At 38.2% G+C, this 25,760-nt stretch overlaps 1 protein-coding gene across 1 annotated transcript; it reads left to right on the top strand.

Annotated features, from left to right (window-relative positions):
* The first annotated feature begins 16,904 nt into the window (after positions 1 to 16,904).
* On the top strand, positions 16,905 to 17,938 carry LOC138879343 (uncharacterized). The gene is made up of 3 exons (XM_070158953.1): positions 16,905 to 17,106; positions 17,166 to 17,452; positions 17,693 to 17,938. Exons 1-3 carry the CDS (start codon positions 16,905 to 16,907, stop codon positions 17,936 to 17,938), a joined length of 735 nt encoding a protein of 244 aa, XP_070015054.1.
* Positions 17,939 to 25,760: the final 7,822 nt, after the last annotated feature.

The raw sequence follows: 25,760 nt of genomic DNA, 5'->3' as shown, positions 1-25,760 counted from the left end.
AACTGACCGCAACATTCAAATTAACCATTGGGCTCGAAATGCAGGCCCAAGCACCATAAGACAATGCTATTCTCACTCACAAATAAATTCGTAATCCAAGCACAAAATGAATCTAAACTCTCACGAACCAAAGAAATGAAAACTGCAGTTTATGGCAACACTTAAAAATTTTGAAGAGAAAAAGGCAACATGTTTGAACTTCTGAAATTTAAACTTTCATGCGTTCTGGGCTAAGCCTGCTATGGAAAAATCCAGCAGTGGCAAATAACGAGCTACTGGGCTTCGAGAAACAGTCTCAAATAGAAGTGGTCATACCACTCCCATTTGCAAACACCTTCAAAGTCCAAGGCCCAAGAGTAAAACAAATCTCTTAAAATGGGGTTGGGGAAACGCAGGACTTAAAATCGAGTCCCTACAGCGTATACAAGGCACTTGACAATCGAGTCTAACAACAAGGGCCTGATGGTTTCAATAGTACACATCTGTATAGTGACCATATTTAAATTAACCCCCAGCTAACTCATAGACAATTGTGAGATTTAAACCTCAATTAAAACCCCTCTTCAACACATATGATAACAAATCAACCTCATGAGACTGTCATGTAAACAATTCTGAACTTAAACATTAAACCCAACTTAAACAAGCTCACAAACAAACCAGGAGTAATTCAGTGTAGGGTTCCACCCTTAAGGTAATAACCTAGAACATTTTCTTTATCTAAAATGACTGTATACTGACTATTAGCTAGGAAACAAATCAGCCGACAATTTCATGAAATAAAGTACTACATGACTTTAAATAGCAGACTACACTTACTGGTATATATTTTATTTAAAAGTTTTTATCCCCAGCCTATACTTGTCATTTTAGCAAGTTCAATCAGAAATCAACACCAAAACAAACATTGATTTCAGCAAAACTAAAGCAAATCTAAAACACATGTAAATCAACTGAACCTTCTACTGCAGTAATCTTAACATTCCATCCATACAAACACAAGCTCAGCTCATTTAAACTAAGTGACTAGAGCCAATAAGTTATCCAATATTACAAACAGAGCTTAAAACTAAAATAGAAAAGAGCAAACATAATGAAGAAAATAAACTAATTATACAATCTAATGATTTCAAGAATGTAGAAAACAACATTTGACAAACTGATATGCCATAGATTTTCAGCTCAATCAAACAACTTCATGTTATTCCATTTCACATGTCAAGAAAGTGTAGTGAATACCTGGTTACAGCAAAATAACAAGGGAAAATAAGCTGGGAGTTTAGGAAGAAACAACAACAGCAGATTCGATTCGGTAAACCAGCAACAACCGGACTTGAAAACCAATTTTAGACTCGAAAAATGACCCAGAAATTCTTGTAACTTTCAGACACTAGAACAAATAGGAATCTGAACCAATTTTCACCAAAAATTGCAATGGATAATCTCTGCCCAAAATCTTACTTGAGAGTGAAGTAATCAGCCTTTTATAGAGAAGTTTTAGGGTAGCAGAAATAATTTCAGTTTTTGCCCTTTACTCCTTTTTTAATTTTTTTCCTATTCAGTCCTTACTTTCAAAATCTATTTTTCAAACAAGTCCCAGACCCACCTTCCAGGAAGCTTTCTAGATTAGTTATATAAGATTCCCTAGACTAAAATCCCTAAAATAACCTTTAAACCTCTGCTATTTACCCTCGACCAAAATATGGGTCAATTTTGACCCAAGACTAAACAGACATGGCCTTGCTAAAACCAGGCTAATCCCTCTCTTTTGGCTTCTGATTTTTAGAACCTCAATTCAACCAAAATCAAAACCCACAAGATACTAACTTACAGAGTCGTAAGGACTCATGAGGTCCTGAGCCCAGAGAAAATAGAAACAAACAGGCATTTGAACAAAATTGAACAAAAACCAAAAACATGCTAATTAAAAATAAACCTAAAACTAGCATGCATACCAAAATGATTTGAAGAAATAGAAAAACAAGAAAGAAAAGAAAGAAGCAGAAGAAGATGAGATGAGAAATAAAAATTAAAAGTGAAGAAAAGAAAAGCAAATAGAAAAAAAAGATCAAGTACCTAAGAGACGGTTGGACAGTAGAAATTGAATAATTCTTCAACATCTTCGATTTTAGTCGATATTGACATTAATTGTGTGCTCTCGTTGAGAACACACAAATAAAATCAATCTCGACTCCAAACCTTTAACGAAACTTGCCGATTCGGAAGATTTGGGATTTTAACGTTCGGGATCGGGTCGTCTCAATTGAAGATTCGAAGGATTCTGAAAGGATTTGGGGGAAACTAGATAGGGATTGGGAGAGGGGAAGTCATGGGGGTATTGTGGTGTAAATTTGGGGAGGATTAGAGGTTGCACCGCTGGCTGGATATGGTGGAGAATTTATGGCGACGCTAGGGTTCATTAAGATGAGGGAGATGAAGTGAAGTAATTCACAGTACTAGGTTAATGAAAAGGGGGTTCAGACACTTTTAAAGGTGATGGGGAAATCATTTGGGGCCGTTGGATATGACAAAAAAAAAGGCTCAGATTGTTTTAACTCAAAGAACTCCAAACGACGTCGTTTGGTTAAGCTGTAAAGGCTGGACCAGGTTGAGGCATGATTGGGCCGGTTTGAACGGGTTTCAGGAGAAAAATTGTTTGGGCTTGGGGGAAAATTAATTGAAATGGCCCAAAATTTGCACTTCTTTTATTTCTTTTTCTTTTCAATTCCAAATCCTTTTCTTTTCAAATTTACAATAAAAACCTAAATTAACTCTTAAAAACTAAATTAATCTATCAAATTATATTAAATACTCAATATAATATTTACAAAAATTAATTAAGTCCTAAATTAAAATAAAAAGCTGTGAAATTCAAAATTAAAGAGTTAAAATGCCAAAATGAGTTATCTTTTTTTTGGGATTTTTCATATTTCATAAAAAACTAATTTACTAATTAATATAAAAATGTAAAATAAATCCTAAATGCAAATGCAATGTATCTTTGTATTTTTCATGAATTAAATAAAATTATACATGAACACAAAAAATGAAGATAATCAGAAAAATTATACAATAATTCCTAATATAACAAATAATTAAAAGAAAAAAATCTAATTCTTTGGAATTTTATAGGAGTAATTCATGTGAGGAAAATATCACGTGCTCATAAGTGCAGAATCATGATTCTTTCTTGATTGATCTTGATTTCCCCAAGTTACGACTGATTGCAAATGTTTTCTTATAAAGCCCCTAATTCCACCCGTTTGTTTGAAGTGATTGATTAATTTCCTTTATTTGCTGTGATATTGTACCCCTGTTGAATCCTTTCCCCAATTAAATATATTTCGTACTTGGACTCAATTATTTACCCGATACTTTAAATATCCCCTATATGGTCAGAAATCAATCTTTCTCAAATTGATTTCTTTCCTTAATTAACCCTGTTAGTATCCGTTTGAGTAGTAATCCCTTGATTAAAGGGAAGTACTTGTGTTAATTGATTCTGATTGTGATTATTTTCATGTTTGTGTTAAAACCATACTTGTTACCTTATTCTCTACTCATTTTCAAAACTATAAATACCCTAATACTTTAACTAACAAGACACGAACAACTGAGTTCAAAAAACACACACTTACACATTCAAACTCTCTTTCTTTTCTCTGTTACTTGTGTTATTGCCTTGTCTAGCCGGCTGAAATCCAAGGCTAGACTTTAGAACACTAATTGCCTTACTTCTTTTTCTGCACTTTGCTCCTTCAATTGGTACGTTCCTAATTTAAATTCTGAGACTCAACCTATGTGTTCCCTTGCTAGAAATCACTTCCTATTTCTAACTGAATGGCTCATGCTGTTGAGTTGTACTTTTTGTTTACTGCTTTACTCAGCTTGCTTAAAATTCTTCCCTTCTTTAAAAGTGATCAGCATGTTTACCTGTTCCTGTTTCTATCCTTCATGTAGCATGCCTATAATTTGCCTAATGTATGACTAATTGTGTGTTTCTGCTTTGGGTCCTTTATGTCCCAAACCCCTATCCCTTCCATGTGTTTATTTTTGGCTAGTTTGAGATTATGCGAGCATCAGCTATTGTTGTGCATGTCCAAACCTGATCCCTACTGGGGTTATGTGTTTACAAACAAATGTCTGTGTGTCCCCAAGTCCCTTGACCCCTTTGTGTGACTACTGATTCTGTGTGTTTGAGTGTTGTTTATTACTAAAGTTGATTTCAATCACCTCTGTCACTGATTACTTTCAAAAAAATGGACTTGCCAGTCCAGTTTTAAACAAACTCCTTTTCAAACTATGTGTTCTGCACTTCCACTATACTCTTATAATCTAGGTTCTGCCCCTCTTGTGTTAGCCTTGCTTTAGGACCCTTGAGCTCTCTCTGAACATGGACATATAAAGACTGGCTCTTTCACACTGCACTTACTTTGTTTGGTTATGCAAAATCTTGGTGTGAGCTCTGTCCGGGATCCCTTAAGGTCCTTAGGGAACTCTGACACACCCAGATATGAGAAAGGATTTGGAATGACATTGGCATTTGAGGTGGTTTATTACATAATTAAGAGAGAAAGTCATAATCAGGCTTCCTACGATTGTAACTTCTTATGTATGCATTTTTTTGGTAATTCAATCATTTGGTCTGTAATAATTTGTAAACAAATTTTGGGGTGATTAGTGAAAAAGGGTGGGAAGTTGTGTATTGTGGGTAAATTAGGTAGATAACATGCATGTAGGGTCTATTTTGATTAAAAATACGATCTGTTAGATAACATACCTATAGAATCTGCTTTGGTTTAAAATAAATTCTGCTTGCTTTACTTTCACACAATTAGAAACCATGTCTATAGGATCTAAATGGCTTTAATAATAGAAATCATTCCTATAGGGTTAAACTCAGCTTTATAATTAGGTATCATGCCTATAGGGTGTAAAGTAATTGAAGCTCGGCTTTCATTATAGCATGCATTCAAATTCGTCTCCCTAAGAATCATGCCTATAAGTCTAAAGTCGGCTTTTAATACTTAGATGCCATGTGTGCAGGAATTAATATCAGCTATAATATAAATCGTTCCTATAGAACTTAAAACTAGTTTAGTTGGAAAAGCAGTTTAATTCACGTTGTTTATTCTGAATTGGATTAGTCAATTAATCTGTTGCTTCTTTAATAAGTTTTCAAATACCGCCTTAAATTAATACCATTAGAAAGCACGTCTATAGGATCTCAAGTTGTCCATTTAAAATTGATCACTGTTTTACTGCATTCATAATCAATATAGATATCATGCTCATAGGTCATCACTATTACGCCTAGGCAAGCCTCAGGTAATAATTCGAACAAAAATTGAAATGCCTTTGTTTAATTATCAACTGCTACAACCAGCATGCGGACCTGATTTAGACTTCTTATCTGAGTCATGTAATAAATTTGGTTCTGCTTCAACAACTTAATCACTTTGCCGTAGTATTTTAAATTCAGACCTTGATTTTATATAAGTCATGATGTCTATGTGCATTATTTGTGGAGGTATAACTGAGCCTTCTATCTGCCTACCAGTTTTCCCCTAATTGCAATCTTATATGTTTTGTATGTCGCTTTAGTATTTTTACATTTAAACCTGATGTCTACCTAGAACCTCATTTTTTTAGGAATAGGAGTCCTAAAATTCCTCCGGGACTGATAGGAAGGGACGGGTAGCAGCATGCAATAAGAGTCGAGACCAATCATCGCTCTAATTACCTTTATGGGGTGGGAAAGGGTAGATATGGATATGATGACCGGTGCATTAATACCACATGTAGCCCCTCTTTTGAGGAGTATCATACCGGGTATTGCATTGATGTGATCCATATTACAAACAAACCTAGGACCCCCCTTACCTTACCCAATCTCTAGTAATGTAAACTAGTGCACGAGTTATTTGTTCTAGGTGCCGTAACGCACCTTATCCATTAGGTCGCGACTTTTCAAATCTCATACCCAATTCCCAAAAGGAAAGGAGTTGTCCTAAAAAATGTCGAAACCTGGACTCCGTGAGGAAAAGAGGGCATGACAGCATGGCGATCTTCTGGGAATATATTTTAGGCTCTTACCATAACAAATTTGTTTTGTGAATTAGTGTTAAACATGCTTTATTCTGTTAATACATGTGCACCCTTTCTTTTCCCCCCTTATTTGGATTTAATTGCATATTTTTCAAGCATTTACGGTTTCCTTTATTTCAGAAACTAACTTGTCTCCTTGTTTTTTTTCTTAAACGTCTTTCAATTATTAAATACTGCATTTATCATTCTTTTAACATGCGAATACATGACAACATGCTATTTATTGTTGCATAAATCATGCTCAACATCATATTCCACTCATGTGTAATCAATCCTATATCAACGCTTGATGAGTGTTTGCTCTCTTCCTATATATCACCCTTTAAATTTGGAAAGACGTATTTACGATAAAATTAGATGATCAACGGTGCAGTCGACGGTTCTGTGCCTTACCCCCTAAAGCTGTCCACTTGAGGGTACCGGCCTAGACCTCTTTAGAAACCTTACTCAGATTAATTGTACATGCCCCATGGTCAAACCTAGACAGGTTAATATGTTGTCCGCATAATAACTCTTTAAAACAAGCCTCGTCCAAAAGTATACCGTGTTTTCACAATCCCAATGGACACAACCACGATTGTGTGCATTAATTTTGGAGAAATAAATGCCAATATGCTAATCATTGTTGTATAAATAGTCAGATCTGGAGGGGGAGAGGGCCAAACCGTATTTGATTTGCAGAAAATGAGGCACGAAGTCCATAGTTTCGGCATGGTCCATAACATACCACCACTACTGCTAGATTGGTGGGAAGATCTTCCACCAAGTGATAAGAATCATGTGAAAAGGGTCTTGGGAAACTTCCATTCTTTATTGGGTCTCAAGCCAAACAACATGTTGATCGAAGCTGCCACAATGTTCTGGGAGAAAGAAAGAGCCTTGTTTCGCTTTTGAAAAATTGTAATGACCCCTCTCCTAGAAGAAATAAGGGGATTTGCTGGGCTACCTTGGGATAGCCCTGGTTTATTGGTGCCGGAAAATTTCTCTACTAGGGGGTTTCTTAAGATGATTGGATTAAAGAAGAATGATGACTTGGAGTGCCTGAAAAATTCCTACATACCCTTCGACTTCCTATTTGAACGATATGGTCACAACAGATCTTATGGTATCTTCGATGACAAATTCTCCATCACTTCCTTCTGTTGGATCTACCGCACGGTTTTTGTGTTCATTGTCTGTTTCTTGGGTATGTTAGTATTCTCAATCCAAGGGGATAGAATCCACACCAAACTGGCCATGGTAGCTAAAACCTTGATGGATGGGATCAAGGGGCAGACATATACATTGTCCATATGATCATAGCAGATATATGCAGGGCCTTGGAGCGTTGTCAGAAGGGGTACAAATACTTTGAAGGTTTCAATCTACTGCTGCAAGTTTGGTTGTTAGAACATCTCCAAAAAGGTCAATACCATCAAGAGTTTTCACGAAGGCCATGGAATGATCACATAGACTTCCATCATCCCAAGAAAATGACCTATATCCCAGACAGGTTTGCTCAACTAGAGGATGATATAGGATGGGTGCAGTTTTTCAACAATTTGACCGAGATCCAGGTTCAATGGATATTCGAGTGGTTCCATATTGACGAGTTCATCATCATATCCAGGGAAGTTCCACACATGGTACTGATCAGGTTAAGAGGCATATACCCTTATACACCCCTTAGGGTTATGAGATAGGCATGCAGGAAGCAGATCATACCAGGGTTGCTAAAATGAGTCACTACCGGACAGATTTTCAGGATAATGATGTCCCATACAAATGTGAAGCTCAGCACATGTGGCATTGGAAAATTATTGTGGAAAAGGATACCATCGAGACAGATCGATATCATGCTGGTATTGTGTACTCTTACCCATCATGGTTAGAGGACAATATAGCAGAAATATTCGAGCCAAGGGTTGGTCCAGGAAATATAGTCATAAATGAGGTTGGTGAGGCACAAGTGATGTACAACAAACTGTGCAAAAGAGTTCACAAGTCCGAGGCCGAGCACATGGAGCACTACAAGATCGACATGGAACTAATTAATGAATAGAGGGAGATGGCTGTCAAAACAACCGAAAGGTTGGAATACCTGGAGTACATTCTAATAGAATAGGAGGGAAAACTGAGAAGAGAGTCACTGATTTCCAGAACACTGAAGGAAGCGAAGGAGGACATTTAGCAAGGGCATACCTACTGCTGAACCTTCGAATTGGGGAATTTGATCGACGAAGCCAAAAACATCTAGCCTAGAGAAGGTCCTTTTGGGACCAAGTAGATTAAATTTATTTGATTTTTCAAAATGTAATAAGGCCAAGTGCCATTAGTGACTTATCTTATTGAGTGTTGTTTTAGATTCATCTATTTTTACATTAATGAAATGAGACAGTTATTAGCACTGAAATTCTCCAAATTTATTTGTCGCTAGGCCTACCTCGGGCACAATGAGGCTTCCAAATTAGGACATGAATTTACATTCATGCAATATGTGTTTAAATACCGCAAACATTTTAGAATCACTACTTGACTTGTCTACCTTTTGTTTTTCTTTTTTTTTTATTATTCCCATACCCTAAGGTTGGTTCGCACATACTGACATCATCAGCATATCACAGCAAATCTAGAGGCCATCCACCTTCTCCTCCTCCAACTAATCCAAAAGTAGAGGAAAAGCTAAGATGGATGACTTGAGTGTTATACGAAAAGAAAATATTGAGAATATTGAAACTTCAAACGATTGGAGTACTCCAGTCTAGAATGACTTGGTCATGCGATTGGAGCAGAAAATACTAGAGTTACAAGGAGAACATAAGTAGGTACGCAACTTGGCAAACCTCTCCCTCACTCTGAACGTCCTAGACATCAACCAACAAAATGTTCAAAACCCAGCACCTCCTCAAAATACGCCAAACCAACGACCACACAATCCTCTCGCACCCCATCAGTACACCAAACCACCTCAAAACCCCAATCCTCTACCGGTACCAACTCCTCCACAACACCATCATCAACCAACCCAATACCCACAAACCACTACCTATCACACTCCTTAGAACATACCACAACCTATTTTCGATCCTTAAAACTCGACAAACGACCACCACTACACCCAAATCCCTGGCACCCACCAAAACAACCCCATATATGTGGAAACCATAGCTCACTCCACTCAACCAATCTCCTATACACTAGAGTCCGCTGAGAAGGACCTTCTCATCAATAACATGGCCGAGGAACTCAAGAAGTTGATAAGTCGAGTTCAGGGTGTTGAAAGAGGTAAATGGATAGAAGGTCTGAACTATGAGGATTTATGCATAACCAAATGTGGAACTGCTAAAGGGATACGAATCTCCCAAGTTCGAAATGTTTAATGGAACAGGTGATCCCAAGGTTCATTTGAGAACTTACTGTGATAAGCACGTGGGGGTCAAAAAATATGAAAGGATTCAAATGAAGATTTTTATGAGAAGTCTCACCAGAGATGTCCTGTCCTAGTACATAAGCAAGAATCCTAAGAATTGGGCAAATTGGGTAAGCATGGCATCAGACTTTATGGACTGATTCAGGTTTAATACGGAGAATGTACCAGATGTCTTCTATATCCAACACCTAACAAAAAAGCCAACTGTGACTTCTCGCGAGTATGATACTCGATGGAGGTCAGAATCAGCCAAGGATAGACCAGTATTAGACGAGGAATAGATGAACAAGTTCTTTGTCCGGGCACAGGATCCATAGTATTATGAAAGGCTAATGGTTATTGAAAATCATAAGTTCTCCTACATTATCAAACTCAGAGAAAGGATTGAAGAAGGCATTTAGAGTAGGATGGTGATAAATTTTGAGGCACTATAACCCACGAACAAAGCATTACAATCAGGTGGCATATCAAAGAAGAAAGAAGTAGGGGCAGTAATGGTGGCCCAAGGTCCAAAATACCCACTCACATACCAAACACCTCTGCCTACATACCAACCTTCACCTCCAAAATATTCCCAACCTGCCACCTCCTATCACAATTAGAACACCCAGCCAGCCTACTATCATTCACCTCCAACCCGTCCAAATTATCAAAAACCCCGACCTAACTTCGATTGCAAACCACCCAAACAATGCACTGCCATTGTTGAACCCATCGACCAGCTGTACAAAAGATTAAAGGCTGTTAGTTATGTCACCCCTATTCCCGTTGTGGCAATGGAGAATTCATCTCAATGGGTCAACCCGAACAAAACTTGTGCATATCATTCCTCTATGAAAGGGCACACCATTGAGGAGTGCCGAACATTGAAAGGAAAGATTCATATATTGATTGATACCAAGGTCATACAGGCAAAGAAGTTGCACCCAAAGTCCGGAACATTCCTCTTCCAGATCATAGGGGTTATAGGGTACATGTGATAGAAATGAATGAAGAATGGGATCCCGAAGGATCAATTGGACTAATCAAAGAGGGCAGCGATCCTAAAAAGCCCGCAGTCACTCTCAATCCTATTGTGGTCCACGTACAACCGCTAGTTAAGGTTGAGGTAACCGCATCTGTTCCATTTGAGGTAGAAGTGGCCACACCTTTCATAGTGATAGTAGAAACCATGCTCCTTTCATGTCCAATGCCATACCTTGAGATTACATTGACGAAGCTAGGAAAAAGGGAAAAGCAAAGATGGAAGAATCTGGTACCGCACAAGAAATGACCAGAACTGGAAGGATCTATACGCCCAAAAATTTGGGAGGATCAAGCAAGAAGGATGCTACCAATCAATCTGTCATTAAAACTGGACCGGATGATCATTGGAGGAAAGTAGAGGTGAGGGAATATTTTGTCGTCGATCATTTAAACAAGATACCCACCCAAATATCCATCCTATCATTATTGCAAAATTTAGAGGCGCATAAGAATGCACTTATGAAAGTGTTGAACGAAGCTTATGTGCCCAACATTATCACTAGTAGAGAGATGGCCAACATGGTAGGGTAAGTACTGAAGAGTCACAAGATCACATTTCACGAGGATGAACTACCGCCTGAATGGTTCAGTCACAATAGGGCACCGTATATCACGGTATAGTTTGAAGACAAAATCATTACCAGGGTCCTAATAGATGGGGGTTCAAGCCTCAATATTTGTTCATTGTCTACCCTAAAAAGGTTGGGAAAATATTTCCATGAGATACACGCAGGAAGTATGAATGTGAAAGCATTTGATGGGTCTCAACGGGCCACGATTGGGGAGATTATCCTTTATTTGCAGATGAGACCAACTTTATTTGATGTCGAGTTCCAAGTACTAGACATATCAACTACCTACAATATTCTATTGCTTCGACCATGGATACATGCCGCTGGGGCCCTGGCTTAAACGCTACACCAGGCCGTAAAGTTAGAATGGATCAATCAGGAAGCAATCATTCATGGAGATGGAAATAACCCCATTTACACCAGTCAAACTATCCCGATTATCGATAATAGAAGAACGCTGGGTGGAAAACTTATCACCACATTGAACATGTCAACGCAATTGAGAAGAATAAGTGATGGAGTAACAAAATAGAAAACATATTGGCATGGTCTGGGTATGAACCCGGCAAAGGGCTTGGGAAAGATCTCCAGGGAATTACCAAACCGATACAGTTAAAACGACACGGCACAACTTTTGCGTTGGGATATCGATACACCTGGCAAGAGTATGATGATTGGTCGCCCCTATGGCGTGGTATTTATTACCCTCTCGAGCAGCTGATACCACACCTAAGTCAGACTTTTCACTAGCCCGATACGATATGGGGATTTGTAGAGGAAAAAGCTTTGGCTGGGTTGAGAAACTTGTTCCTGGAAGATGATAATATGGATTGTAATGTGATAATTGAGGAGGAGGAGAACAAGACCTCACCATTCAAATTGTGTAGAAGAGCGTTGTTCTCAGGAATTGGACCGACACACCATCCCGGGCTCTCCGAGTTCCTGGGTAGCTTGGCAATTAACCCGATTTGTTTTTATAGCCATGCTAAGCACTTAAGATATTTTCAGTAATTTTATTTTAAAGACGCATTTTATTTCAAAATAATTACTCGAGTCATAGAGCCGTACTTGTTTTGGATATTTTCAAAATTCAATCAATCCATTGCTATTTATTGTTCATCATTATCTTTCACATTTTATTTCTACAGTGCTATTAATACTTTTCCTGATGAACCGATGACTGTGACATGTAATGAGATAATGCAGCATAAGGCTAGTGACTCAGAAGAAGAGGATGAAATATCTGAGGAAATTGTCAGAGAGGTTGAGAACTTTGAGAACAATCCTAAGTCCAACATGGACGAAATCAAGGTAATCAAATTGGTAGACGCGAAAAACGTCAAGCAGACGCGCATAAGCATTCACTTATCACCATTAGAGAAGGAAGAGTACATTCATTTCCTGAAGGAATATAAGGATATTGTTGCATGGACATATGATGACATGACCGGTATGAGTACATCCATAGTGGCTCATAAGTTGCCTACCAATCCAATGTGTCCACCGGTGAAGCAGAAACTCAGAAAGTTCAGAACATATATGAGCTTGAAAATCAAGGAAAAAGTCACTAAACAAATCAAAGCCAAAGTCCTCAGGGTAGTTGAGTGCTAACTTGGTTAGCCAATATTGTACCTATTCCGAAGAAAGATGGGAAATTCAGAGTGTGTGTTGACTATGAGGATTTAAATAGAGCAAGTCCCAAGGACGATTTCCCACTAACAAATATACAAATTCTAATCGATAATTGTACCAAGCATGAACACCAATCCTTCGTTGATTACTTTGTGGGTTATCACTAGATCTGGATGGATGAGGAAGTCATGGAGAAAAAAGCTTTCATTAAACCGTGGGGAGTAGACTACTACAAGATAATGCCATTCGATCTAAAGAATGTTGGGGCTACTTACATGAGATCCATGGCAACCATCTTCCATGATATGATACACAAGGAAATAGAAGTGTATGTTGACGATACTATCATCAAATCCAAGAAGGCTGCAGTTCACATAGCAGACTTGAGAAAGTTCTTCTGACAGGCTAAGGAGGTATAATCTAAAAATGAACCCCGCAAAATGTGAATTCGGGGTTCCCGCAGGAAAGCTATTGGGATTTATCGTCATCCGCCGAGGAATCGAGTTGGACCCATCCAAAGTCAAGGCTATCCAAGATTTACCACTACCAAAGAGAAAAAATGATGTGATGACTTTCCTATGATGCCTCAACTACATCAGTCCCTTCATAGCACAGTCCACGGTAATATGTGAACCCATCTTCAAAATGATGAAGAAAGATGCTGAAACTAGTTGGACCAAGGATTTTTAGAAGGCTTTTGACAAAATCAAAGAATACCTGTCTATGCCGCTGGTCTTAGTCCCGCCAGAACCTGGGAGACCTTTGCTACTCTATCTGTCCATATTAGATGAAGCTTTCTGATGTGTTTTTGGACAACATAATGAGACAAAAAGAAAGGAGCAATCCATATACTACTTGAGTAAGAAGTTCTCGTTTTATGAAGTACGATACTATCTACTAGAATGCACTTGCTGCGCTTTGACATGGACAGCTCAAAAATTAAGGCATTACTTCTATGCCTATACCACATACCTCATATCCAAGATGGACCCTCTAAAGTACATCTTTCAAAAGTCCATCATTTTCTAACATGAAGGTAAGTCTTAACCGGCAGCCTAGGGAGATTTTCAAACAGAAGGAAGAGAAGGAATAGTAATTTCGTCATAATTTTCCGGTCATAACTCCGGCGGCCGGTGGTGGAATTAACCAAACTTGGTGTCAAAAGATACATATTTTCTTTACGAATAACATCCAATTGGTTTCAACATCACATCTATAGCTAATTTTTATAGATCTTAATTTCTTTTCCACAAGTTATTGTAGCAGACAATTCTTTTTTGCTACTGTCAGTTCTTTGACAATAATATTCAGCGCTACTGACTTATTGTATTGTCGATGTGATCTCTATATGGATTGTGGTTGAAATACATATTTGTAGGAGTGTGGAAGATCTGTTTCGTTCACTTGCATTTGAGCAACCTTCAGAAATACAGCATTGAGAGCAGCTTCTTCTTGGTCGTTCATGGCCAAGCTGGCCGGCGACCAGCTAGCAACAATGGCTGGTCAGCCACCCCAAGCAACCTCCACCATCCCCAACAACATTACATCAATACACAAGCCCGTAGATTTTTCGAATATCCTGAAACCAGCTGTGATCAATGCAGCAGGGCAAGGATCAACGACAAAACAGTCTACTATTGATCCTATACCACAGTGTCAAGTAGTCATATTACAAGGACAACCAATGGTTTCTTTTACTGAAGCAGAAGTTGATCGAATGAACATGATCGAAGGCTTACAGCATGCATTAGTTTGTAAATTCTCATATGGGTGGCCAAAAATTGTTGAATTAAGACGAATTGTGCCGCAACAATGTGGAATTAAAGGAGACTGTAAGATAGGCTACCTTTGTGACAGACATGTGTTAATACGATTGTCGTTATGGCATGACTTTGTTGAATTTTCGTCGAAGGGTGTGTATTATGTTAAAGACAAATATGGGCAGGAATACCAACTGAGAACCTTGATATATGATGCTAAATTCAAAGTAGGAGAGGAAACACTTAAGGTAATGGCGTGGATTTCGTTTCCAAATTTGTTACCAACCTACTTTGTTAAAGAATGCCTTTTTTCTTTGGCTTATGCTGTAGGAAAGCCACTTCACCTAGATTTGGCCACGATTAATAAGACAAGGCCAAGTTGTGCAAAAGTTAAGGTTTACTTAATCTCCTAGATAATCTTCCTACGATGGTGCGAATGGAAATCCTCAATGAAATGTCAGGAACTATTAGAACTGAATGGGTTACTGTTAGGTATGAGTACCTACCAAAGTATTGCAACATGTTTGAATGTTGGAGAATTAACCCGGAATTAATGGAAAGCAAAAAAGACAAACAAAAGTATGCTAAAGAAGTTGTGGTTCAAAGTCAAAATGAAAATGAAATACACAAAGCCCCAATGATGATTCTTACTAGTGGAAAAGTCGTAGGTAATGTCAAGCATCAATGGAAGGAAGTTAGAAATAACAGAGGACAGAACAAGGGTAAACAAAGTGAGAATAATGAAGTAAATGACACTACTGGGAAGGAAATTATTCCGGTCAATAATGAAGCAACACAACAGGTACAAACAACAAACAAATTTTCTCTGTTGGAGGATGAAGAAGGTGCTGTTAACGAATTTAATCAATTAGATGTAGTGGAGCAGACACCTTGTCAAAACGATCTTGTACCTAAGGATAATGCTTCAACTGGAAATTTGAACCCAGATGCTCATGATGTTAATCCAAACAATAATGAGACTGTGGCTTCAATCGCTGTTAACAGCTGTAATGCTACTTGAGGTTGAAAAGGAATAAATCATACAGCCCAGTCATTTAATCCTGCAGTATTTAGAACAAAAGATGTTAGCAATGGGGAATTGACACCCGCTGGGGTACAGAAAAATTATCCTAATAATGTGGTAGGTGTAAACACCTCTTGTCAAGAGATCCTAGCAAAAGACACAAAGGTAGATGTAGAGTTGGCTCAAAATGCAGACAAAGTAAATACAACTGATGTAATAACAAGGCAGGAAGAGGAGATAACCAGTGACAATGACCAAGTGGAAGATACTGATTTTGAACTTTTTAAAAGCATTGATAAAATAAAGTGGAATGGAAATAAATTGTGGTCAAACCAACCTGAGAAAGATGCAGCAGAGGGAGAAATTCCAGATGGAATGGCAAACGACAAGGAAACAGGAGGGGAAACAAACAACGAAGAGGATCAAAGTGTAAATGCAAAAAAACAAATAGTCACAAAATGCTGAAATGCAGTTTTCTCCAAATGCAGAATTAATCCATGATAAAGCAGGATTGTGTAATGATGAGGACCCTGGTGGAACAATAGCAGGTATCAACAAGTCTAAGAAGAATAAATCAAAACAAAAGAGTGCAGAAGATAGTACTGCTAAAACAAAAAACACTGCTAAGGATCCAGGTAAGCAAGAAACAACTGCGAAGGTTGCTGTGCAGAATGTAGAAAAGGATACTGTTACATTGAACTCTGGCCAGCTACAACATGTAAATAGCTCTGCAAATAAAAAGTTGAAAAATTTGAAGAGAAGTACAGATATAATTTGTTCTGAAAATACAAAGAAAATTGACTTACCAATTGATCAGACAAATAAGGATTTGGATAAGGAGTCAACAACACAAAACTTCCTCAATGTGGCTAAGCAAGGTGATTTATCACCTAGGCACATTGAGCGGGTGAAATCTGCAGCTAAAGTAAAGAAAAAACAAGCAAAAGAAACCTTCACAGTCCCAGCAGGAGGTATAAAAACTAGAAGAACGCTTTCTAAATCCAAAGATCAATGATGAAGGCAATTATATGGAATGTGAGGTCTGTTAATACAATGCAGGCATTTGAAAGATTGATCACAATGCATAGACAACATCATTTTGAATTTATAGGGATTCTTGAACCTATGCAACAGTCTAACAAGATGGAAAACTACAGAAGATGGATAGGCTTGGCCCAAGCAGTAGTGAATGTCTCAAAAAAATTTGGGCTTTCATTGATGAAGCTTTTAATGTGGATATTTTGTATAACACGACACAGTAGATTACACTGAGATTATTCCATACAGAAACACATGCCGAGCTCACTCTCACATTGGTATATGCAAAATGTGATGTTATTGAAAGAATAGAATTGTGGGATTCACTCTATGCAATGGCTTCTGGCATGACAATACCATGGCTTGTGAGAGGTGATTTTAATGTAAGTTGGGATGAGGAGGAGAAATTTGGTGGGTTACCTGTATCATTAAATGAGGTTGATAATTTTAGGCATTGCATCAATACATGCAATTTGACTGATTTGGGCTTCAAAGGGAGCATTTACACATGGTGGAATGGTAGATCAGAGGAAGACTGTATTTTCAAGCGGCTGGATAGATGTCTTGGTAACATATAATTTCAATAGACTTTCCAGGGGTGGAGGTGTCACAATTGTCTAAAATTGGATCTGACCATTGTCCTATGCTATTAAAATGTGATACTGAGTCTCTCACTATCAAGAAATCATTCAGATTTCTTAACTTTTGGGTACAACATGCATCATTTAAAGATTTGGTAAAGGAAAATTGGAAGGCTGACTTTGCTGCTAATCCTTTTGTGACCTTTAATCATAAATTAAAGAAGCTTAAGAAAGCCTTGTCTACTTGTAGTAAAGCTACCTATGGAGACATTTTTCAGAAAATTGCTAGCCTAGAAGAAGTGGTCCTAGTTCATGAAAGACAATTTGAGCTTTCTCCTACTCAAATGAACTGACAAAGGTTGCATAAGGTTCAAGCTGAAATGATAAAATATTTGGCATTGGAAGAACAATTTTGGAGATAAAAGGCCGGAATGGCTTGGTTTAAGGATGGTGATTGAAACACAAGATTTTTTCATGCGCAAGTTAATGGAAGAAGGAAAAGATTAAAACTCACCAGAATTCAAGACAGCCTTGGAAATTAGGTGGAAGAGGAAGATCAGATTGCAGCAGAAGCAGTAAAATTCTACCAGGAGCAATTCAGGGAAGATACAATTCCAACAACTTTTCACATAATTGATCATATCCCATCCATGGTAACTATGGAACAAAATGAGAAGTTAAATAGCAACCCCACTCGAGAGGAAATCAAGCATGCAGTTTTTGGGTTGAATGGAGATTCAGCAGGAGGGCCAAATGGTTTTACTGGAATTTTCTACCAATCTTGCTAGGAGATTATAGGTGAAGACATTGTGCAGATGGTATTATCCTTCTTCTGTGGACAACAACTTCTCAAAAGTGTAACCCACACAAATTTAGTCCTGTTACCAAAAAAGAAAGAAGTCAGTACCTTTTCAGACTTACGCCCGATAAGTCTTAGCAATTTTGTCAACAAAATCTTTTCAAGAGTAGTTCATGACAGAATGGTAGGTATATTACCAGGCTTAATATCAGAGAAGCAAGCAGGGTTTGTGAAGGATAGAAGCATAGTGGAAAATATTTTGTTAACTTAGGAGATAGTCACAGATATGAGGCTCAGAACTAAAGTTGGTCCTAATGTTGTGATCAAACTCGATATGACGAAAGCATATGATAGGTTGTCATGGTTATTTCTTACTAAAGTGCTGAGGAAAATGGGATTCTCTGAAAGGTTTATTGGATTGGTATTTGATTTTGTTGGAAATAATTGGTATTCAGTTCTAATAAATGGATAGCCACATGGTTTTTTCAAATCATCGAGGGGAGTAAAGCAAGGGATCCATTGTCTACGACACTCTTTATTCTGGCTGCTAAAGCTTTGTCAAGGGGATTGAATTCGCTGCATACAAACCTGTACTTTTGTGGCTTTGGAATGCCTAAATGGAGCCCAAAAATCAATCATCTTGCATACGCAGATGACACCATAATCTTCAGTTCTTCTGATGCAACTTCTCTTCGACTCATCATGGAGATCCTACAAGTATATGAAAATGCATCAGGCCAGCGGGTTAATAAAGGTAAATCTACTGTATTTATTCATCACTTGGTAGATCAAGAAGTAGTGAGGAAAGTGGAGAGGACTACTGGAATTGGTAGGCAGGACTTCCCCTTCACCTATCTAGGATGCCCAATTTTCTATGCTAGGAGGAAGATGGAACACTATCAAGGATTTCTGACCAAAGTCCTTGACAAATTGCAAGCCTGGAAAGGTAAACTTCTATCCATTGGGGGTAGAGCAGTCTTAATAACTAATGTCTTACAGAGCATGCCCATTCACTTGTTATCCGCTGTCAATCCTCCTAACTATGTTATTAACAAGCTCCATAAGATGTTTGCACTATTCTTTTGGAGTAGTTCTGTGGGTGGTACTATTAGGCATTGGGCTTCTTGGACCAATCTGTGTATGCCATATAAAGAAGGAGGCATTGGATTTAGATCTCTACATGACATAGCTAAGGCACTTTTCTGCAAGCTTTGGTGGTTTTTCAGGACTAAACCAAGCCTTTTGGAGTTCCTTTATGAGCCAGAAATATTGTAAAAAAATGAATTCTGTGGTAGTGCCCTATAAGGGAAGTTCTCATGTCTGGAGAAAAATGATTGAATGAAGAGAATTAATTGAACATCAAATTTTCTGGCAACCTAGAATGGGCTCATCATTATTCTGGTATGACAATTGGACAGGGCTGGGTGCTTTATACTCTCTTCTTCCTGCAGATTTTGCGATTGATGATAACATACACAATGTTAGTGATTTGGTTAGGATGGTCGATGGAATGTGCAAAGGCTATTGGAGGTCTTACCAGAGGAGTTTGTAACATATATAATTGAAAGAGTTAAGCCTCCAGTTATATCTAATGATTGAGATGTTCCTTTTTTGGATGCTAGAAACAAAGGGTAATTTCACTGTGTCAGCATGGGATTATTTAAGGAGGAGGGAGGATCCTAGAAGAGCATATTGTTTGATTTGGGTTAAAGGTATGCCTTTTAAAATTGCTTTCTTTATGTGGAAAATATGGAGAGCAAAGCTGCCTCTTGATGACTTCATGCGCAGATTAGGCTATTCAATGGAATCTAAGTGTTGGTGTTGTGCAGAACCAAATGAAGAAACACTAACACACCTATTCTATACAGCAAACGCAGCAAGGACAGTGTGGAAATTTTTCCTAGACAGGGCAGGAATAGCAACTGAGGGTCTAAGTTTGTATCAGGCAATAACAAAGTGCTGGACAACAACTGTATTGCCAAGAATTAAACCAATACTACAAGCCCTACCTTCGTGTATCTGTTGGGAATTATGGAAAAGGAGAAATAGCTTAAAACATGGTAAAGTTGTATCTATTAGTCGGGTTATTTATCAGGTGTCCAACACATTACAATCACTCATAAAACTGAGAAAACTAGGACTGCATGTTCCTCATAAATGGTAGGACATGTTATTGGTGCTCGAGAATTATACTCCTAAGCTGAAATTTGAGAAAGTGTTTTGGGAGTTTCCATTGGAAGGATGGATCAAAGCTAATACTGATGGTGCATCTAGAGGCAATCCGGGAAGAAGCTCGATTGGGGTGTGCTTGATAGATGAATATGGTGATGTTCAGTATGCAACAGGTAGGTAAATTAATGAGGGCTCAAACAATGAAGCGGAAGCTGAAGCAATGGTGGAGGCATTGAGAATATGCAGGTCATTGAATTACTCTAACATATGGCTACAAACTGACTCGTTGTTACAGAAAAATATAATAGATGGCATATGGAAACCTCCATTGAACATTGTGGAACAAGTGGATGAAATAAGGTGATTGAAGGAGATATGCAACCTAAGAATATCACATATTTTCAGAGAAGGGAACAAGCTGGCAGATCACCTAGTAAACTATGCATTGGATTTTGGTCCTATTGAAGCGTATCTTTTTAGAGATCTGGACAATCAAAGTAGGAAGATAGTAAATGAAGATAAATCACAATGCCCGTATATCAGAGTGAAGGTTTCAAGGAGCTAAAGGATGCAACAAAGGGTATCAGTGTTATTACCAAAATCAGATCACAAAATATACTAGTACTGACAGACAGAGAAGGAGTTCTGGTGTTTCTTGAAGCCAATATCTCTTCTTCTGCTAGCAGTACTTCCGAAAAGGCTGGGATTAGTTCTCAAACTGAAAAGATGTATATGATAATGTCTTACCTTAATGAAAGAAATACAGATGGTAGTATCAATGCTATGCATTAAATCAATTGGAAGGACACTAAAAGGTAACACTGGCATATCAAGGAGAAAAATCAAGTTACAGGCAGCCAAAGATTTTGGAGAACTAACTCAACTTAACGTGCAATAAAACACAAGAAGTTATGAAGTGGTAATACTGATCGATGTTCAACTGCACATGGATGTCGACACAAATTTTGATACTTTGTATGAACTTTTGACAAGTTCAAGAATAAAGCTTGGGAACATAATTCTTAAAAGATGGGCTGGACATCACACCAACTAGAAATATGAGACAGTGTGCTTCTTAAGTATGCAAGGCTGGTTCACATGGGGGAGAACACATGAATCAATGGATGAAAGAAAACGCTTTTTTGGCTCTAAAAATGGGCTGAATAATTTCTACTTTCATGAGGCCCGAGGACAAAGCATGTTTCAATTGGAGATGGCGAGATTTAGAAACAAATACTGGGAATCTCTATGGAATGTCTCAGTCTCATATACAGCTTCACATAGCCATCGCGTGATATCCAAGACAACTGGACAAAATATAGTCAAATGTCTGATAAAGTTTAGTTGGCCAGAGGAACTTTTGCGTTACTTTTGGTTAAAAGCTTTGGATTGCTCTAACGCACGCCTTTTCTTCGTAGGGAAACTAACAACATTGGACCACTTTGGGAGGAGGAAATAATGCCTCTAAATAAACAAGCGTGCATGTCATTTACAGGGGCCATGGCACACAGTAATATATGGACCATTGGGATTTTAGATGAGAGCACTGGAGAAATTTATTTGGTCAAAAGAATGGGGAAAAGTTTGAGCATATCAGTAGAAGACATGTGTGTGGGACACAATACAACATACACGACCCAATTTTTTGAGACTTTCAAGAATGCTTTTAAATGCAAATATCTCTCTCCACAAATGATATCTGGAAATAATAGAACAAAAATGTCTACTATTTGTGTGGGCAGCTATAATGAACATGCATAATGCAGGAATGCTAATGCAACAGTATCTCTAAATGCAACAAACTATGGTGGATTCGAGATAGCTTTGAGGGAGGTTTGGAGCAGTTATGAGTTTGACAAAGAAAGGAAGGGGAAGATGGAAGCAAAGAATAAGGAATGGGGAGTTAAGAGGGAGTTGGGAAACACCAAAAGCCAATATCATCGAATCTGTAAACAAGAGAGGGTACTGACTGATGTTTGCACTAACCATGTTTCTTTTTTGCAGGAAATGTTAATATACTCATGCCTTGTATCCTAATACGACCTCATTGGGTGGTATTAGCACTAAGTGCTCAATCCCGTGAGGAAGGAAAAGAAACAAGCACAAGCATGAGAGGTTTGAATAGGGTTACATCGCAAAACTGGAAAATCAGCAAATTTATGGCCAAATTTAGTATCATGAGGATGAATCATTTGAAAATGCAGGAAGATGTATGTTGTGTGATTGACTGTTATACAACAGTCTGCAGGAGTGAGACAATACAAGAAAAGAAAGTCAAAAACAACACACTCATACGGGCAGCTTTGGGCACGAGAGAAAGGTTTTGGAAAGGATTTATGAGTAATTGGGATGTGTTGTGGAACTTCCCCCTGAAGCAGATTTCAACTACAACAATACAGTTAACAGACTATACAAGGAGGCCAACTGGGAACATGTGGTACTATCATAAAAAAGAGGTCCAAATTTATACAATGGAGCGGGTCATGTGGCAAGGTTATCTGCAACATTCGAGTAATTATCGACCACAATGGGCTGACATATCAATGCAACAAGGTAGAAGGACAAAGCAGGATGAAGCACATGTAAGGATATTACCAGAAATCAGTTCAATAATGAACAAAATGCAAGGTATAAACAATGATCGAAGGCACGAGGGTCTTGAACGTCATAAGCTCTGGACAGTGGCTGTTGGGTGCAATCAACTGAAGATGCATATCTGGACCTGTTTTAGGTTTTATTACCTAGGACTAGTTCTTACTTTCAATTATTATTTTAGATCATATGTGATATCAATGTTGAACTTACTAGATATTGATAATAGGTTCTATGTACGCGTCAAATTTTATTTCTTTCATACAATTAGACCACCTAACTCTCAGTTTGTTTTTTGACAAGCATTAAGAGGATTAGTACAGTAAGGTTAGCCTGGTTTGTGTTATATGGGTAACAATACCGGTGTTATTGTCCCCCTTATTTGTACTATTCCTAATTGATGTATTTTTCTTTTCTGTTATAAATAAAAAACTGACCCTAGGCACTTGCCTAGTGGATTGCCAAAAAAAAAGACCATGTGTAACGGGAAGTTAGCTAAATGGCAAATACTGCTAAGTGAGTTTGATATCATCTATGTAACTTAGAAGGCAATCAAAGGACAAGCATTGGTAGACCATCTTGCTGAAAACCCTGTGGAAGGAGAATACAAACCACTAAAAATGTATTTTCCTGATGAAGAAAGGTCATTAGTAGGAGAGGACATTGTTGAAGCCTACGATGGTTGGAGAATGTTTTTCGATGGAGCAGCAAACTTCAAAGGAGTGGGCATCAGAGCATTTTTGGTATCAGAGATAGGTCAACATTACCCTGTATCTGTGAAGCTTAGGTTACCATGCACCAACAATATGGCAGAATACGAGGCTTGCATCATGAGGCTCAATCTGACCATCGATATGAATATACAACAACTGTTGGTAATTGGTGTTTCGTATCTTCTGGTGCATCAGGTATATGGAGAATAGGCTACGAAGAACACCAAGATACTACCATACTTGTATCATGTGCAGGAATTGACGAAAAGATTCACAAAGATAGAATTCAAACATGTACCCAGAATTCAAAATAAGTTTGCTGACGCACTGGCCACCTTGTCATCAATGATACAACATCCAGATAAGAATTTCATTGATCCTTATCCAGTGAAGATCCATAATCAACCAGCTTACTGTGCTCATGTCGGAGAAGAAACAGATGGAAAGCCTTGGTTCCATGACATCAAAGAATATTTGGCGAAAGAAAAATATCAAGAACAAGCAAACCATACTCAGAAACGCACACTTCAGAGGATGTCCAATCACTTCTTCCAAAGCAGAGGGACCCTGTATAGAAGAACTCCTGATCTAGGACTATATAAGGTGTGTTGACGCAAAGGAGGGTTTTAGATTGCTTAAGGATATGCATGCTGGAAGTTGCAGACCACATATGAACGATTTTGTTCTAGCCAAGAAGATACTTAGAGTTGGATACTTTTTGATGACCATGGAAACGGAGTGCATTCGGTATGTCCAGAAATGCCACCAATGCTAGGTACATGCAGACATGATAATGGTACCACCAAATGAACTCAATGCAACAAGTGCACCTTGGCCTTTTGCTGCTTGGGGAATGGATGTCATCGGTCCAATCGAGCCTACCTCTTCTAACGGGCACTGGTTCATTTTAGTTGCTATTGACTCTTTTACAAAATGGGTAGATGTCGCATCTTACAAAGCTATAACCAAGAAAATTGTCGCAGACTTTGTCAAGTATCGTATCGTTTGCCGATTCGGGGTTCTCGAGTACATTATCACTGAAAATGCCGCTAATCACAATGGTGATTTGATGAAAGCCATCTGTGAAACCTTCAAAATCAAGCACAAGAACTCTACAACTTATAGACCTCAAATGAATAAAGTTGTAGAAGCTGCCAATAAGAACATCAAGAAAATACTGAGGAAGATGGTAGAAAATCACAAACAATGGCACGAGAAGTTACCCTTTTCCCTATTGGGGTACCATACTACGGTCCGCACATCAACTATGGCAACTCCCTATTTACTTGTTTATGGTACCGAAGCTATCATTCCAACTGAAGTATAAATTCCTTCTTTAAGGATCATACAAGAAGCCTAACTCAGCGATGCGGAATGGATAAGGAGTTGCTATGAGCAACTAGCCCTCATAGACGAAAAAAGAAAGAACACAGTATGTCACGGTCAGCTTTATAAGAATAGAGTGTCCATAGCTTTTAACAAAAGGGTCTAACCAAGACAATTCACACCGGGACAGTTGGTGTTGAGGAAGATCTTCCCGTATCAAGAGGAAGCAAAAGGGAAATTCTCTCCCAACTGGAAAGGCCCTTACATGGTTCATCGGGTGCTAACAGGAGGAGCACTCGTACTTGCAGAAATGGATGGAAAAGTTTGGCCAAAACCAATTAATTCAGACGCAGTTAAGAGATACTATATTTAAATTATTTACATTCCTACATATGGTGTAACTAAACTATGCTTGACCTGATTCTCGTTTAAGTGGGGATACGTAGTCAGCCTTGTGGGTTAGGTCATATCATAATAATATTTTCATTTTCCCTCAGAATTTTGAGGAGGACCCTCAAAATTTTGGAGAAAGTCCAGCTTACGCCATCACACACCAAAAAGTCAGAAATTAGTTAAGTAACTGGGGCAAAATTTTGAGAAAGATTCTCAAAATTCCGGAGCAGATCCAACAAACTTTGCTGCATGCAAAATGACCAAAAGAAAATGACCAAAAGATCAAACTGGGGCAGAATTTTGAGGATCCTCAAAATTCTATCGCAAGGAAGCTGCAATGTCTCTAAAAAGTGTTACAGTCATTAGTTCATCTAATTTACTTAATATTATACACCACTATATTTTCTAAAATAACTCTATTCCATCAATAAGTGCATATTTTCGAAAACTTTATTTCTATGGCCACCAGGTGTTACCCATGATGACTTGAACAGGGTCACCAGAGCAAAGCAAAGCAAAGCAAGCAGACAAAGGCACAAACCACCCTCCCCTTACAAACTCATGATGTTTCTTCTAATGTAGGCAAAGTGAACATAACAGGAGTTTTCGCAAACA

Source organism: Nicotiana sylvestris, chromosome 10 (genome assembly GCF_000393655.2).
Source record: "Nicotiana sylvestris chromosome 10, ASM39365v2, whole genome shotgun sequence".
Classification (NCBI taxonomy): domain Eukaryota; kingdom Viridiplantae; phylum Streptophyta; class Magnoliopsida; order Solanales; family Solanaceae; genus Nicotiana; species Nicotiana sylvestris.
Note: the sequence above shows the minus strand (reverse complement) of the source record. Positions and strands in the feature narration are given on the sequence as shown.